This window comes from Mirounga angustirostris, unplaced genomic scaffold (genome assembly GCF_029215605.1).
Source record: "Mirounga angustirostris isolate CCGP_5_RB_7025 unplaced genomic scaffold, mMirAng1.0.hap1 SCAF_6, whole genome shotgun sequence".
Taxonomy (NCBI): Eukaryota; Metazoa; Chordata; class Mammalia; order Carnivora; family Phocidae; genus Mirounga; species Mirounga angustirostris.
The window spans coordinates 81,482,028-81,496,323 of record NW_026991714.1 but is presented as its reverse complement, the minus strand read 5'-3'; the positions used below and the strand labels follow the sequence as shown (position 1 = coordinate 81,496,323).

At 47.2% G+C, this 14,296-nt stretch overlaps 1 protein-coding gene across 3 annotated transcripts in view; it reads right to left on the bottom strand.

The window, feature by feature from the left end:
* NID1 (nidogen 1) overlaps positions 1-11,219 on the bottom strand; it is a 76,992-nt gene extending 65,773 nt beyond the window's left edge. For 2 of the 3 annotated variants that reach the window (XM_045877790.3, XM_045877792.3), the window contains exon 1: positions 10,871-11,218. In XM_045877790.3, coding sequence (XP_045733746.2) covers positions 10,871-11,095 — 225 coding nt within the window. In that variant the 5' untranslated portion in view covers positions 11,096-11,218. Of the gene's footprint in view, positions 1-10,870 lie in introns of all 3 variants that reach the window. The other variant, XR_010412423.1, reaches the window with a different exon arrangement.
* Positions 11,220-14,296: the final 3,077 nt, after the last annotated feature.

The window sequence follows — 14,296 nt, the reverse complement described above, 5'->3', positions numbered from 1 at the left end:
AAAAGCCAAATAGTGTTGACAGAAGATGTAGAGAATGTGGAGCCTTCATACATTGTTAGTGGGAATGTAAAATGGTGCAGCCACTGATAGCCCTCAAAATATTAAACAGAGTTACCACATGACCTAGTTTGGGGAGGAGAAATTTACCTCTACCCTCCAAGATTCTTCTGACTGGTCTAAGAATTGACATGAGACAGATTAACAGGACAAAATCAAATTTAATTTTGAACGTACAGGAACACCACATACAGGGGGTATTCTGAGACAGGAAGGTAAAATAAGGTATATATGCCACCCTAAGCTAGGGAATGAGATAGGAGAGTAGGGAAATTCACAGGACAATAAGAGTAGATGTTTGGTAATTAGATGTTTGCCCTGCCACATACATGGGTCACTCAGAAAAAAAATTACCTCTGATAAAAACTCTCATTCTGGGAAAGACCCCCAACTTACATTCTTCCAGGTAGTTAAGGTGGGGGCAAATGTTTCTCTTGAGCCTGCTGGATCTTGATTTCTTTCTACTCAAAATAACCCACATGCTAAAGTGGTACATTTTAGGGAGACTTGTTTTGAGCCCCTTCACTTGCAGTTCCACTCCTCAGTACAGACCCAGGAAAACTGAAAGCAGATGTCCACACACAAACTTGTGCACAAACATTCATAGTGGTATTATTCATAAATAGCCAAAAAAGAGAAACAATCTGGATATCCATTAACTTATGAATGGACGAAACAACAATATTATTCAGCCATAGAAGAATAAAGTACTAATCCATGCTACAACATGGAGGAACCTTGAAAATGTTATGCAAAGTGAAAGAAGCCAGGAACAAAAGATCACATATTGTATGATTCCATTTATGTGAAATGTCCAGAACAGGCAAATCCATAGAGACAGACAGTAGATTAGTGGTTACCAGGGATCAAGGGAGTGTGGGAGCTGGGGGGAGGGGGGGTGTAACCACTAAAGGATATGAGGTTTGTTTTGAGGGCAATCAAGATATTCCATAGTTAGTGTGATGGTCGTACAACTTTCTGAATATACTAAAAATCACTAAATTGTATAAAGTAAATTTTATGATATGTGAATCATATGTCAATAAAGCTGGTATTTAAAAAATCAAGGAGGTATATAAAATCGGGGGTGGCTGTACATATATATACGTTTGTACATTTGAGAATCTCTCTGCAAGGAGATTAAAAAAACTCATGAACAGTGATTGTTTCTAGGGAGGGAAGTATGGGGCTCGAGGACAGGGTTGGAAGGAAATTTCCCTTTTCCCTGTTTTTACAAGTTTTTTTAACCGTTTGCATCTAGTTCCAAAATTAATTTAAAAATAAAATTGTACATGTTTTCTAAAGAAAAAAAAAACATTTAACCTGAATATTTTCAAGATTGCCAACTTTCTAGAAATACGGAGATAGAATAACAAGCCAAACTACATTACAAAGAAACAGATGTAGAAGGTGGGGCCTTCTACAGGACAATAGGCAGTGATTCTTAAATAAACTGATGAATCAAATGTGGGAGCTCAAGATTAAAACAGACTAAAAAGGAGGGGCGCCTGGATGGCTCAGCCTTTAAGCATCTACCCTCAGCTCAGGTCATGATCCCAGGACCCTGGGATCGTGCTCCCTGCTCAGCCGGAAGCCTGCTTCTCCCTCTCACACTTCCCCTGCTTGTGTTCCCTCTCTCACTGTCTCTCTCTGTCAAATAAATAAATAAATTCTAAAAAAAAAAAAAAAAACAGACTAAAGAGGAGTACCTGGGTGGCAGTCAGTTGAGCATCCGACTTTTGGTGTCCGCTCAGGTCATGATCTCAGGGTCGTGATCTCAGGGTCGTGAAATTGAGCCCCTATGAGATCGAGGCCCTATGGGGCTCTGAGCTCAGTGCGAAACTGCTTCAGATTCTTCCTCCCTCCCCCACTGCCCCCTCCCTGCTCGCGCTCGTGCTCTCTCTCTCTCTCAAATAAATAAAATCTTAAAAAAACAAAAACAAAAACGACTAAAGAGACATAGTCAAATGTAATGCTTGTCTTTCTTTAGACCCGTCTAAGTCTAGCTATAAAGGACAGCTTTGGGAATACTGGAGAGCTCTGATATGGAATGGACATAAATTGATAATAGGAAATTATTATTGATTTTGTTATGTGTGATAGTAGTAGGCTGGTTATACAGGGAAAGCTCTTCTTATTTTAGGAATGCATACTAAACCATTTAGTGATGTAAATCACAAAGACTGTAATTTACCTTGGATACATCAGCAAAGGGAAATTAAGGAAACAAATATGGAAAAGGCAAGCAACTGGTACATTGGGTGCTCATGATATTATTTTCTCCCTTTTATGTGTGTGTTTGAAACATTTATAATTAAAAATTAAATGAAAGAAAAAAATTTACTTGAGGACAAAAGCAGTTACGAAACCTGCTCCATAGGGGCGAAGAACCAGCTTTTCTCACAAACAACGCAGTAGTGAGTGGTGTCGTGTGGTGGAGAGTAGCTTGGTGCACTGGTAAGTCCTATCACACCGTAGTGAGTCGTAGAATGCACTAGTGACCTTCTGGAGAACAGAGACCACTGTGCAATGCCACTCATCACTGCAGCCCCACAAACCTAGCCCAAAAGTGTGCAGAACAAGGGCTGATGAGATACCATCAAATGAATAAAGGAAGAAAGGAGAAGAAGGAAGTGCTGTCCAACGTGGCAGAGCCTACAGACCGCAGAACTCGAAGTCAGAGGATCTGAGTTCAAGTTCCAGCTCATACTTACTAGCTGAGTGAATTCTGACAAGTCCCTTAGCTGTGGGACTTGTTTCCTTCTCTACAGTTTCCTTCTCTACAATGTGCAGCTCATCCCATGACCCACCTGAGCTACCTCGCAGGGTTACTGTATGTCTCAAATGAGATAAGACATAAGCAAGCCTCCCTGCTCCCACCTTCCAAATAGGTCTGGAACCCACCACCACCACCACCACTCATCTGGAATTCACTCTTCTTCCTCTACCCTGTCCCCCAAAATCCTATGCCTGGGAGGTAGCATAAATTTTTAAGACTTTTTATAACCAGATGACTCACATGGGAAAATTTCAACACACACAGAAGAGCACACGAACACTGGTATACTCATCAATCAGCTCCTGCGATTATCAACAGCCTCCAGCTCCTGATTCACCCATGCCTCCCACACATGTGCATATTTATTTTTTTGTGAAGTATTTAAAATGAAATCTCAGACATCGAATTATTTCACCTGTCAATCTTTCCCTAGGCATCTCTTCTAGAAAAGCAATTTGTCTCAAAGATGTCCTTTTATGGCCACTTTGTTTCAATCAGGATCCAACAAGGTCCTCACCCGGCACTTTGTTAACTTTTAATCTATACCGGTTCTCCCTCCTTCTTTTTCTCCCATGCCATTTATTTGTTGGAAAAAGTGGGAATCTTTTCAAAATAAATCATGTCCCTCATCTACTTAGAAAGCTCTAAGGGCATTCCACTGCTTGACAGAGTAAGATGAAAAATGCCTAGCGCTCATTCATTCATTCATTCATTCAATAAATCATAAGAGCACCCACTGTGTGCCACAGGCCTCTAGTGAACCAGGGGAATGGGGGTGATTATGGCAGACCAAACCCTGCCTTCACAGGGCTCAGACTCTAGGGGAAAAGAGCCAACAAACACGTAAAGGAATAAATGAATGACCTGGTTTTTAGATGGTGATGGCATGCCATGATGAAAATAAGACAGGATGGAAAAAAAAAATCACAAATGGGGGTCTGCGTGTGAGCAGAGACCGCATGACAGGAAGGTGCAGCCACGGGACATCAGGGTCATGTGTCCCAGGCAGAGGGAAGCCAAGTACCAAGACCCAGATGGGACAAGCTGGCTGTGGTGGGGGGTGGCTGGCGTGGAGAACAGAGGGGTCGGGGCGGAGAGACCAGCTGGGCGGGGCCATGTGAGGCTTTGGGGCCATGGTGAGAAGTTTGGAAGCCCTGCAGTGCGAAGGAAAAAGCTTGGAGGGCTCGACCTGGGGGTGACAAGGTCTGATTGAGCTCTGCCGGATCGTCCTGCAGGCCTGCCCTCATGCACACTGGCTTTCGTGCCATTCCTGTAACGTGACAAGCTCCTTCTCTCGACACTCATGATCTCATACGCAGTGACGTTTCCTCCATTTGAACCACAGTCCTGCCACCTGCCTTCTTAACAGGGCTCAGTTCTACTCATCCTGTAGTTCCAACCGGGTTGGGAAGGTTCTCCTGAACCTCTCCAACTACCTCAGATGCCACCACAATATACGGACTTCTCCCTTGTAGCGCGCCACAGGGGCAATTGGTCAATTATCAGTATAATTATTGGTTTAATGTCCATCTTCCCCAGCAGACTGTAAACTCTGTGAGAGCAGAAACAACACTGATCTTGTTTCAGTCTGTATCTGTGAAGCCTAGCACTGTGCCTGGCACATCAGGCAGTAAATTAAGTATTTGCTGAATGAATGGAGGGCGTATCTTAACGCTGCACTGCATTTTATGAGAAGTAATATCCAGTGTCCTGAAATAGTACATGCAATTATTCAACACCTGTCACTCAAAGAATATTAAAAATCCAAAATAAGATGGAGCTCAGAGATAATCTTGTCAAACCTCTTCATTTTATAAGTAACAAGACCAGAAACAATAAGAGGGTAAGAAATGAAGTGATTTGACCTCAATTATAAGTTGATCAACAGGGGTGCCTGGCTGGCTCAGTTGGTAGAGCACGTGACTCTTGATCTCAGGTTTGTGGGCCCCATGTTGGATGTAGAGATTACTTAAAAATAAAATTAAAAAAAAAAAGTCGATCAACATCATGACTCAATTTCATTTTAGCGCCTACTGGAAATTAATACTCTGTCAAGTATTCTTTGATTCAACCAAGGCCTCTGCTAGACCACAAGGCGCCTTTGGGCAAGTCAGACCCAGGCGCCCTTTCCTCTGAGTGCCCCAGCCCCATGCTGAGGCTTAGGGCTTGGTGAGTGGCCCACAGCTCTCACTTGTCCCCTTAGCCATAGCCCTTGTGCTGAGAACAACCTTCACAACCACAGGGGCTGGCGCCGGTCTTGACCAACAGATTCATGTGCCAGGAAGTGTGGCACCTGTATTAGGGACAGTACTGGGAATATGACACGATCTCTGGGAGCTGGGCAGTTCTGCTTCTCAGGATTAGGATGGGACCCCGAGCGCCCTCTCATCAAACCTGGGCCACTGCCCCACGCTGCCACCTCCAAGTCACAGGACCATGTCGAATATGGAGAAACCCCTATTTTTTTTTTAAAGATTTTATTTATTTATTTGAGACAGAGAGAATGAGAGACAGAGAGCATGAGAGGGAGGAGGGTCAGAGGGAGAAGCAGACTCCCTGCCGAGCAGGGAGCCCGATGCGGGACTCGATCCCGGGACTCCAGGATCATGACTTGAGCCGAAGGCCGTCGCTTAACCAACTGAGCCACCCGGGCGCCCGAGAAACCCCTATTTTATGTGAAGTTTTCTGTGAAAGAGCTTAATAGGAATGCCAAGAAATATGATAAAGAAGGAAAGGCGGAAAAGGTTGAGGGTCCAAAAAACGCCATTCAGAAGAGCAACAAAATGTTGCAAGAACACACACTGAAAACACAATCCACCAGAAGAACCAAGCAATTAATTTCTTGAGCATGAGTGCTAGGCCTGAGGCTGTGGTGCAAGCGTTCAGACTGCACTAACAAAGGCCATGGCCGTGTGGTTAAGTGTTGGGATGCTACAGAGAGGTATGAACCCTGAAAAGATTTCTGTCCCAATGGACAACATGAACACCAATTTGCAACACTGGATGCTTCCATGCAGCAAATGGCAGGCACAGTGAGCAGCAACACTGCAAACAAGCCTGCAAACCAAGCCCACCAGCTGCTTCAAGAAACAACTGATGAAGCCGGCCTCACTGTCCTTGATCCCCACATGCAACCATCACAGGCTCAGAGAGGTGCCGCCCGCACCAGTGTTGCTTCCGTGGAACAGACTTGCTTGCTCATTTACGTGATCAAGAGTAATTTAAAGAACTGGTGCTTCTGTTTATTTCACTTGCTTCTGAAATATGTTGTGTTTATATAGATAAGTTGCACTCCAGTTACACTAAGAACACAGTGTATGGCCAGAAAGCTGAAACACTATTTGTACGGAATGCTTTCTCTTGCCTTGCTGTACTTCCCAATACATTAAGAAATTTCAGGGAGTTGGGGCGCCTGGGTGGCTCATTCGGTTAAGCCTCTGCCTTCGGCTCAGGTCATGATCCCAGGACCCTGGGATGGAGCCCTGTGTCTCCCTGCTCCGTGGGGAGTCTGCTTGTCCCTCTCCCTCTGCCCCTTCCCCGCCCCCACTTATGCTCTCTCTCTCTCTCTCAAATAAATAAAATCTTTTAGAAAGGCGGGGGGGGGGGGGGGGTGCCTGGATGGCTCAGTCAGTTAATCATCTGCCTTTGGCTCAGGTTATGATTCCAGGGTCCTCGGATCCAGCCCCATGTCAGGCTCCCTGCTCAGGGCTCTCTGCTCAGCTTCTCCCTCTCCCTCTGCCCCTCCCACCTACTTGTTGTCGCTCTCTCTCAAATAAATAAATAAAATCTTTAAAAAATATATCTTTTTAATTCCAGGGAGTTTTCCCCTTGACAGATTTTATGGTTTTGTACATTATGTGTAAAAGTACAAGAGGCATATTATTTTTGTAGATGCCTCTGACAGAGCCAGCATTAGCCTGTTACATATGAAATATCTTTCTCAAAAGTTACATCAAAAACATAGCACCAAAGTATTACAAGAATAAAGTAGAGAATAAAGGTTTTGGCTTTTTTAAAAAAGACACAATCTCAGTTCTCAATGAAGAAAGCCCGCCGTTTAAGAGCACATTACCACATAAGCTGTTTAAATACATTAATTCAAGGATGTTCACAACTCCACGAGAAAGGCAATAATGCCTCTGTTTTACAGACGAACAAACCAAGACTTTCAGAGGTTGGATAACTTACCCAAGATCCACAACAAGTAAGTGGCAGAAAGGAGATTCAAGGCCACACGTATTGGGCTCCAGAGACCTCCCTCTGTCTACATTACCTACTGATACTCCAGGTGAACAGATAAAATGAAGATATGTGAACATCTGTCAATGTAATGAGCTCCAAATCAGATAGTACTGGAGTTCAGAGAGTTCTAAAGACTGAGAGATGAAAGCAGTCTGTTGGTACCAGTTAGGTAGGAGGAAGGGCTTGTGTTGACTCTGAAAGAATGGGAGAGAATCTGAGAGGTAAAAGGGGGACAAAGTGGAAGAATAAAAGAATGAGCAAAGGGCCAAAGTAAGGCATAATTTTCTCTCTGAGAAGGGTTAAGGCAAAGCTGGAAATGAAGCTAGAACTGTAGGCTGAGGCCCTCAACTCAGGCCAGAGTCCGTGGTCTTCTGAAGTCAGGATTGGGGGAGGGCACTAAAGAAGCTGAACACAGTTGGAAAGTGTCACTGCCAACATGACAAGAAAGATACAGATGGGAGGGACTACCATGAACGTGAAGGTGTAATGGGGAACTGAGCACCACATTATTCAAGCCAATGGGCAACTCTCAGTCCTCACCTTTTGGGCCCATTTAACATGGCAGTTCACTCCCTCTTCCTTGATATACTTTCCTCACTTGGCTTCCAGGACTCCTTGTTGCATCTCTCACCTCACTGGCCATACCCTGTCAGCCTCCATTGCTGTCTCCTTGTCTTTTCCCTCACCTGTTGGAGGCTCCCTGGAACCTCTTCTCTACCTACATATACTATCCTGATGGGGTTCATTTAGTTTTCTTGTTTTAAACACCATCTATGTGCCAGTGACTTCCAAATTTATATCCAAAGCCTAGGCTTCTCTTCTAAATTCTAGACTCCTATCCAACTGCCTACTCCATCCCAGACCCCTGACATTTGTAGTATATCACCTACTAAAATACTATATAATTTACTTTATGATGTTTGCTGTTTATTTTCTTGGTCCCACTCCCTTGCTAGAATGTAAACTACTTGAGGATAGGATTCTTTGTTTTGTTCACTTGTATTTTAAGTGCCTAAAATAGTGCCTGGCACATAGCAAATACTTGTTAAGTATTTGCAGAATAAGTGAATAAAGGGACAGCGTAAGGCAGCCTCAGGGCAGTGTAAGAACCCTCACAAGGTACCACTAGCAAGGAAAAGCAAGTGGAAGTGAAAGTAGCTGAAGGGAGGAGGGACGTGAGGACTTCTCACTTTGCCACGTGGAACCTCAAGTGACCAGATAGGCATTTGGGTAGAAACATCTGGTAGGATTTTGGCATTCTGGGACCAGTGTTTATTATTATTTCTTCATCTGAAAAAAAGGGCTGGCTGTTTTGAGGATTAAATAACCTAAAACTAGCAAGTCCCTGACACACGGAGATATACTCACCCAATAATTGTTTTCCATTCTCTCAGCCAGGTGCCCAGGAAGGTACAGACCACCTAGCTCATGAGCACATCCCCGTCAATTCACTTCTTCACTGGGGGGCCATCACACACTGGATCTCCCTTGACTCCTGGGAGTGCAGCCCTCCCCTATAGCCCTCTTTGAAGATTGCCTCGCCCAGGGCCACACTTCCTTCCAGGGCAGCCCTTATCCAAGGACTGATGGACTGATCACTATGAAGGCACAGAGGCCCCGCCCTCTCACACAGACTTGAGACAGCTCGGGAAAGCCATCCCTGTTCAGGGCTCTCAGGGGCTGGCTGAGACCTTTGCTGGGACCACTCAGCATCAGCCCCTGCTCAGTCTTTCTGCACCTCCCTCCCTTCCACAGGTGAGGATATGAGGCGCTCACCTCTCCTCCCCCCATGAAATAACCTGCCTGCCGATCTCCATTTCACACTCAGCTTCCTGGGACCCCAACGGTGGCAGATAGAACATCCAATAGAACTCTGGAATTCCTTCTCATTGAAATGCAGATTAAACCCATGTGGACCTGGTTTGACTGAATTCCCTTTTTTTTAGCATGTTTTCTAGGTTTTTAGAATGTAATGTGGTTAGTCTGATGCCACAAATAAAGGAGGGGAGGAGGTCCAAATTTAACAACAGAAATCAGTGGGTCTGTTAAGAGGGAAAAATGAAATTTTTTTTTTATTTTCAATAACCCCTAACTGGTATTTAGCATTTCCTTCCATTATGAATGCAGGCAACAAAGCATAGCAGTAACTCTTTATGACCTCGCCACAAATAGAAGTCACAGATATTCTCATGACACGTTTTAGTCACAGCAGGTGTCTTCAAATATAGTTTACTGTCCAGACGATCTTGAAAATTCAGTAATTATCTGACCGCCCCCCCCCCCCACTGGACACAGTGTTACACCTTACTATTTAATATAGTTAAAAATAAGCACATACGGGGCGCCTGGGTGGCACAGTTGGTTAAGGGTCTGCCTTGGGCTTAGTCATGATCCCGGAGTCCTGGGATCAAGTCCTGCATCAGGCTCCCTGCTCAGCGGGGGTAGACTGCTTCTCTCTCTGCCCCCCTCGGCTCCTGCTCGCTCTCTCTCTTGCTCACTCTCTTTCTCAAATAAATAAATAAAATCTTTAAACAAAATAAGCACATATATTACTACCTCAGACACTTTTCAATATTTTTATCTGGATTTCAACATAATTGATTTCCTGGGCAATCCTGCAGATTTTAACTTACGTAATTAAGAATATTATCCTAAGAAGGGGTCTTACAGGCTTCACCAGACTGCCAGGGAGGTTAGGGCAGCCAACTCACAAGGGCAACACTCTCTCGTGGGTAGAGACTTTAAGGACTCATTCTTTTCGAGCAAAGCTGGCGATCTGCACGTGGGTGTTGTCCAAGGCGCGTCTGCCCTGGCCAGACGATGAACACAGCCATTTCACAGGCAGGACAGGCTCCAGCCGCTGTTTGTGTTGTCCCCACCACCCCCCCGCCCGCCCCACTTCTGGAATGCGCACAGCTTTATATGAAATCCACATGGTGCGCGGCTGGGGAAGGCGGCGGCACGAAAGGACTTTACCAAGTTGACAGCGTCCCCAGGCCCGGCCAATTCTGAGAAGGCTCCAGAGAGCTAAAGGCCACCTGGGCCCGCTTCCCAGTGGGGGCCCCCCATGGTGACAGTGCTCTGCTACAGGAAATTGGATCTCCGGGTCGTCCGGCTTTCCCAGCCCGAAACTCTGGACTGAAACGAGCTCAATCAACTGGAGAGCAGACTCACTGCCAAGACACATCCGGAGTCCACACACAACTGCAGGCTGTCGGCTAAATTGCCCAGGCAGAGGCCGGCTCCGGCGGTCTTTTCCTGCCCCGGCACCCACGCAAGTCCCAGGGCCCGTGCGCCGCCTGGGACCCAGCTCTGGCCTTTGCCCTGCCGAGGCTCCGCGCCCGCGCCTGGTTCCTACCGGACCGGGTCCCGTCCCCAAAGGCACAGGACAATAGCGAGACGCGGACCGACTTCCCGGCGGCAATGCCGCCCACAGCTGCCGGAGAGGAAACTCCGCCCGGGGTCCCGGGATCCCGGGATGCCGGGGTTCCCCGGGTCCCGCAGGGCGCGAGCGGGGCGGCGCAGACCCGCGTGCTCCTCTGACAACAGTGGCCAGGCGGCGCGGAGACGTCGGCGGGCCGTGCGGAGGCGGGGAGCCCGCGGGGTCCAAGAGACCCCGCGCCGCGCCCCGCGCCCCCGCGGCCGGCAGGTCCGGGTGCCCGCCCACGACGCCCACGTCCGGCCAGCCCCGCAGGCGCCCCCGCCAGCCCTGGCCTTCCTTCCGACGCCGGCTCGGCCCCCACGCCCTCCTCCCCGACAGCCTCCACCGCCTGCCCCGGGGGTCGCACTCACGTAGACCGAGTCGATGTCGGATTTGTCGAAGAAGCGGAGCGCCTGCCTCAGCTCCAGGGCTGGGGAGACGCGGTCGTCCCCAGCCTCCAGCTCCAGGTCCCCGTGTCCCGGGCCGAACGGGAAGAGCTCCTGGCGGCTCAGGCAACCCCCGGGCCCCGCCAGCAGCAGCTGCAGCAGCAGCGCCCGCGTCCATGCAGCCCCGCTCCGGCGCATCGCGGCCAACATGTTCCCGAACTGCTGTCCCGCAAACCCAGCGGCTCGGCGGACCAGGCTGAGGAAGGCGGAGACGTAACCGGACGCCCCTCGGCAGCCCCTCCACGCCTCCCGCCTCCCGACGTTCCCACCCCGGGAAATAGGGGAGGAGAACGAGGGGAGATGGGGAGGGCCCCGCCCCGTCCACAGGGCGCGCCGCCCAGGCTGCCCAATGGCCGCGAGGGGGAGGGCGAGGGGGAGGGCGAGGGGCGCCACCGAATCCCCCTGCGGTTCTGGCGACGTCGCCCTCGACCCCCGCGGGGTCATGGGCGCTCGTGGCGGCGATTCCCGAAACCAACCCGGTTGCCATGGAAGAGCAGAGCGTGGGACTTTGCACCATGGTCCTCGGCTCAGGGTTAAGGCGAAGGGCGGGCTACGTGGAAATGCTCTGGATTCAGGAACACAGTCGATCCCAGTGCTGCTTGGCGGCGTCCGGAGGTCGGACTCACTGGGTCAGACTCTGGTAGAAAGAGGGGGTAGGTACTGGGGTCCCACCCTCCGAGACAAAGTCACGAGTGTATAAGATAATTCGGTGTTAGGTGGGGCGGGGTCCCCAAGTGATAAAGGATATTAGGGCTGGAATAATCGGCCAATGAGAGCTTCCTGGGGGATGTGGGAATCAAACCAGGTCTTCTGGAAGGGATGGGATTTCATCGGAAGGATGGGGGAGGGACGTTCTGGAAAGTGGAGCTGTGCGTGGATTCAAGGCACCACCCCCAGTTAAGAATTTGGAAAACGGCTATTGGAAGGAAAGCCTTAATACCAAACCCAGGAATTTGAACTCGCTCTAACACTCAGAGAACAACTATTGAGAATTCCTGACAAAGGGAGATAAGGCATGTAAGTGGTGTCCCAAGTAATGGGTTGATCATTAATTTGACATTTTGGAGGTCATCAGAGGGCTGCCGAAAGGAAAAACAGGGGTAGGGGGCACTGAGAAAGGAAAAGGTGGAAATTGAGAAGAATTACAATGAAAGAAGGAATGAGACCTGATTATGATTTTGATATGGGGGTTAGGGAGAGAAGTTAGAATTGGGTGTAAGGTTTTGAGCCTGCAGGACTGCAAAATCGGGCTGCCTTTTGAAGTCAGGGAGGATGACCAGAAACAGTGGGAGTTGGACATGCGTTTGCTGTCATACCTCTTAACCTGGAGAGGTCAACAGGGCACTTCTGTTGCCTGTCACCAGCTAAAATTAAGGACCAGAGCCCAATTTGAAATAAGTCTCCCAATAAACAGCAAATTCAATATAATATTTAAGGAGCATGCGTCCTCAACCAGTAGAAAACATAAAAAGCAAATGAAGTCCACCACCCTCGGAACATAAAGTCGTTGATCAACTCTGGATGTCTTTTTCTTTTAAATTCATTTTAGCCACCACAGAAAACATGTATTAAGTTTCTACAGGTATCATCCAAATGAAATAACTCTAAGAGACAGAAACCATCCCCATTTTACTGAAGAGGGCCATAGAGATTCAGAGAGGTTTAAATCATTTCGCTAAGGTCGCACAGCCGGAAGCCTACAGGTGATCCAAGATGTTCCAGCTCCAGGACCACCTTAACCACTACATTAAATGGCTTCTTATTGCTGCATTTTTTTTTTCCTCTTTTGTTAAAAAGTGACTAATGCTGCTTGCAATCTGTTGCCAAATCCGGTGGCTTTTCCTTCAACTCCCTCCCAGAATTGCAGTGCTGGGAGCCCCTCTCCTCCGCCCCCAGAAGCACTTCCTGACTGCACTCCATCCCTAGCTTCAGCTGCTGCATTTCTGGGCTTCCAGGCCCCAGCACTGGCCATTCAAATGGCCAAGGACTCTGCCTGGAGGCTCCTCTTCATCCTCTGTGCTTACCTGCACATAGCAGGGGCCCCAGAACACCCAGCCAGCATTTTCTCGCCTGTGTCTTAGACTCTCCTCCTTCAAACCCCCCACCTTCTGTCTCACTTCAGAGCTACGCTGAAGCCCAAGCTGTTGCTTGTGCCTGGAATGCTCTCACCCCTCTCACGAATTCTCTCCGTTTTTGGTGCTCAGACAGCTTCTGAAACTCCTATTGGTTCATGGAATTTTCCGCAGCTCATACAAGAGCAAGAGCAGTTCTCCAATATAGTGGTTCAAAGCACCAAGACCATTAAGACACAATCCCTTTTGTGAGTAGCTCGCCATCTATTAAAGAAGACAGACAGAGGTAACAGTAACATGGTGAGATGTTAACTCATTTTAACAGAATGAATACTATCAGTTGCTGAAGTTAGTAGCCTCAAGCAGATGTGGGGAGATAAGATTTGCAGAAGTTAGATAATGCGCCCAGTTTCATAGTTAGTGGAAAAGCCCTGATTTGTATGTTTTCAAATTTCAGTGTATCTGAAACCAAAGCTAATACTCTTTCTGTCACACCCTCCTGCCTTTCTAGAAAAGGAGAGGTTTCTCCTTCAATTTCCATCCACAAGGTATATCTGCTCTGTTGTTTATACATTATGTTCATGCTCTGTTTACGTGTTCATTTATTTCATCAGAATGGTCTTGCTCAAGTAAGTCTAGTATATACTGTAAACTGTCTGCCTTTTCCTATTTATAGCCCTGCACTCACTGCACGTCGCTTGGGGCTGGGGAATGTGACATCCACACTGTGTCTCTGACTGGGACAATGTGAGCTGGCTACCAGCCACTCCTTTAGGATTTCTAGTTTTAAATACATTTAAAAACAAAATCTTCATCATAGAATACTTAATTTTATGTTGTGCCCTTGCCATTTTCTAAGTGTATATAATAATTACGTATTTTTCTCTAGTTGTTTCTAGTGTTTTTTCCCCCTGATATAAGCTCTTTGGGGAAAGGCTCATGTGTTCTATTCTTTTCCAGAGTTCATGGAGCCTCACCTAATGCTGAGTGCACATTAATAAAAGTGAATAGTTTGAAAACTCATTAGTACTTTTAAGAACCATTCGATATCTGCAATAGCATATGTACCCACAAGGACATAATATACCAGGTTTTTTTTTATTATTATTATCTTTCATTAAACCCAGCACTTTATAGAGACTTGTACTTTTTCACTGGGTGCTATCATCCGGATGAAACAGGAAGACAAAATTCAGGAAGCAGTCTACATCTATAAGAAACCAAGTTAAACTTTCTAAGTGGTTTATTCAGACAAAAGTCCAGGCATCTGAGTGGGGAA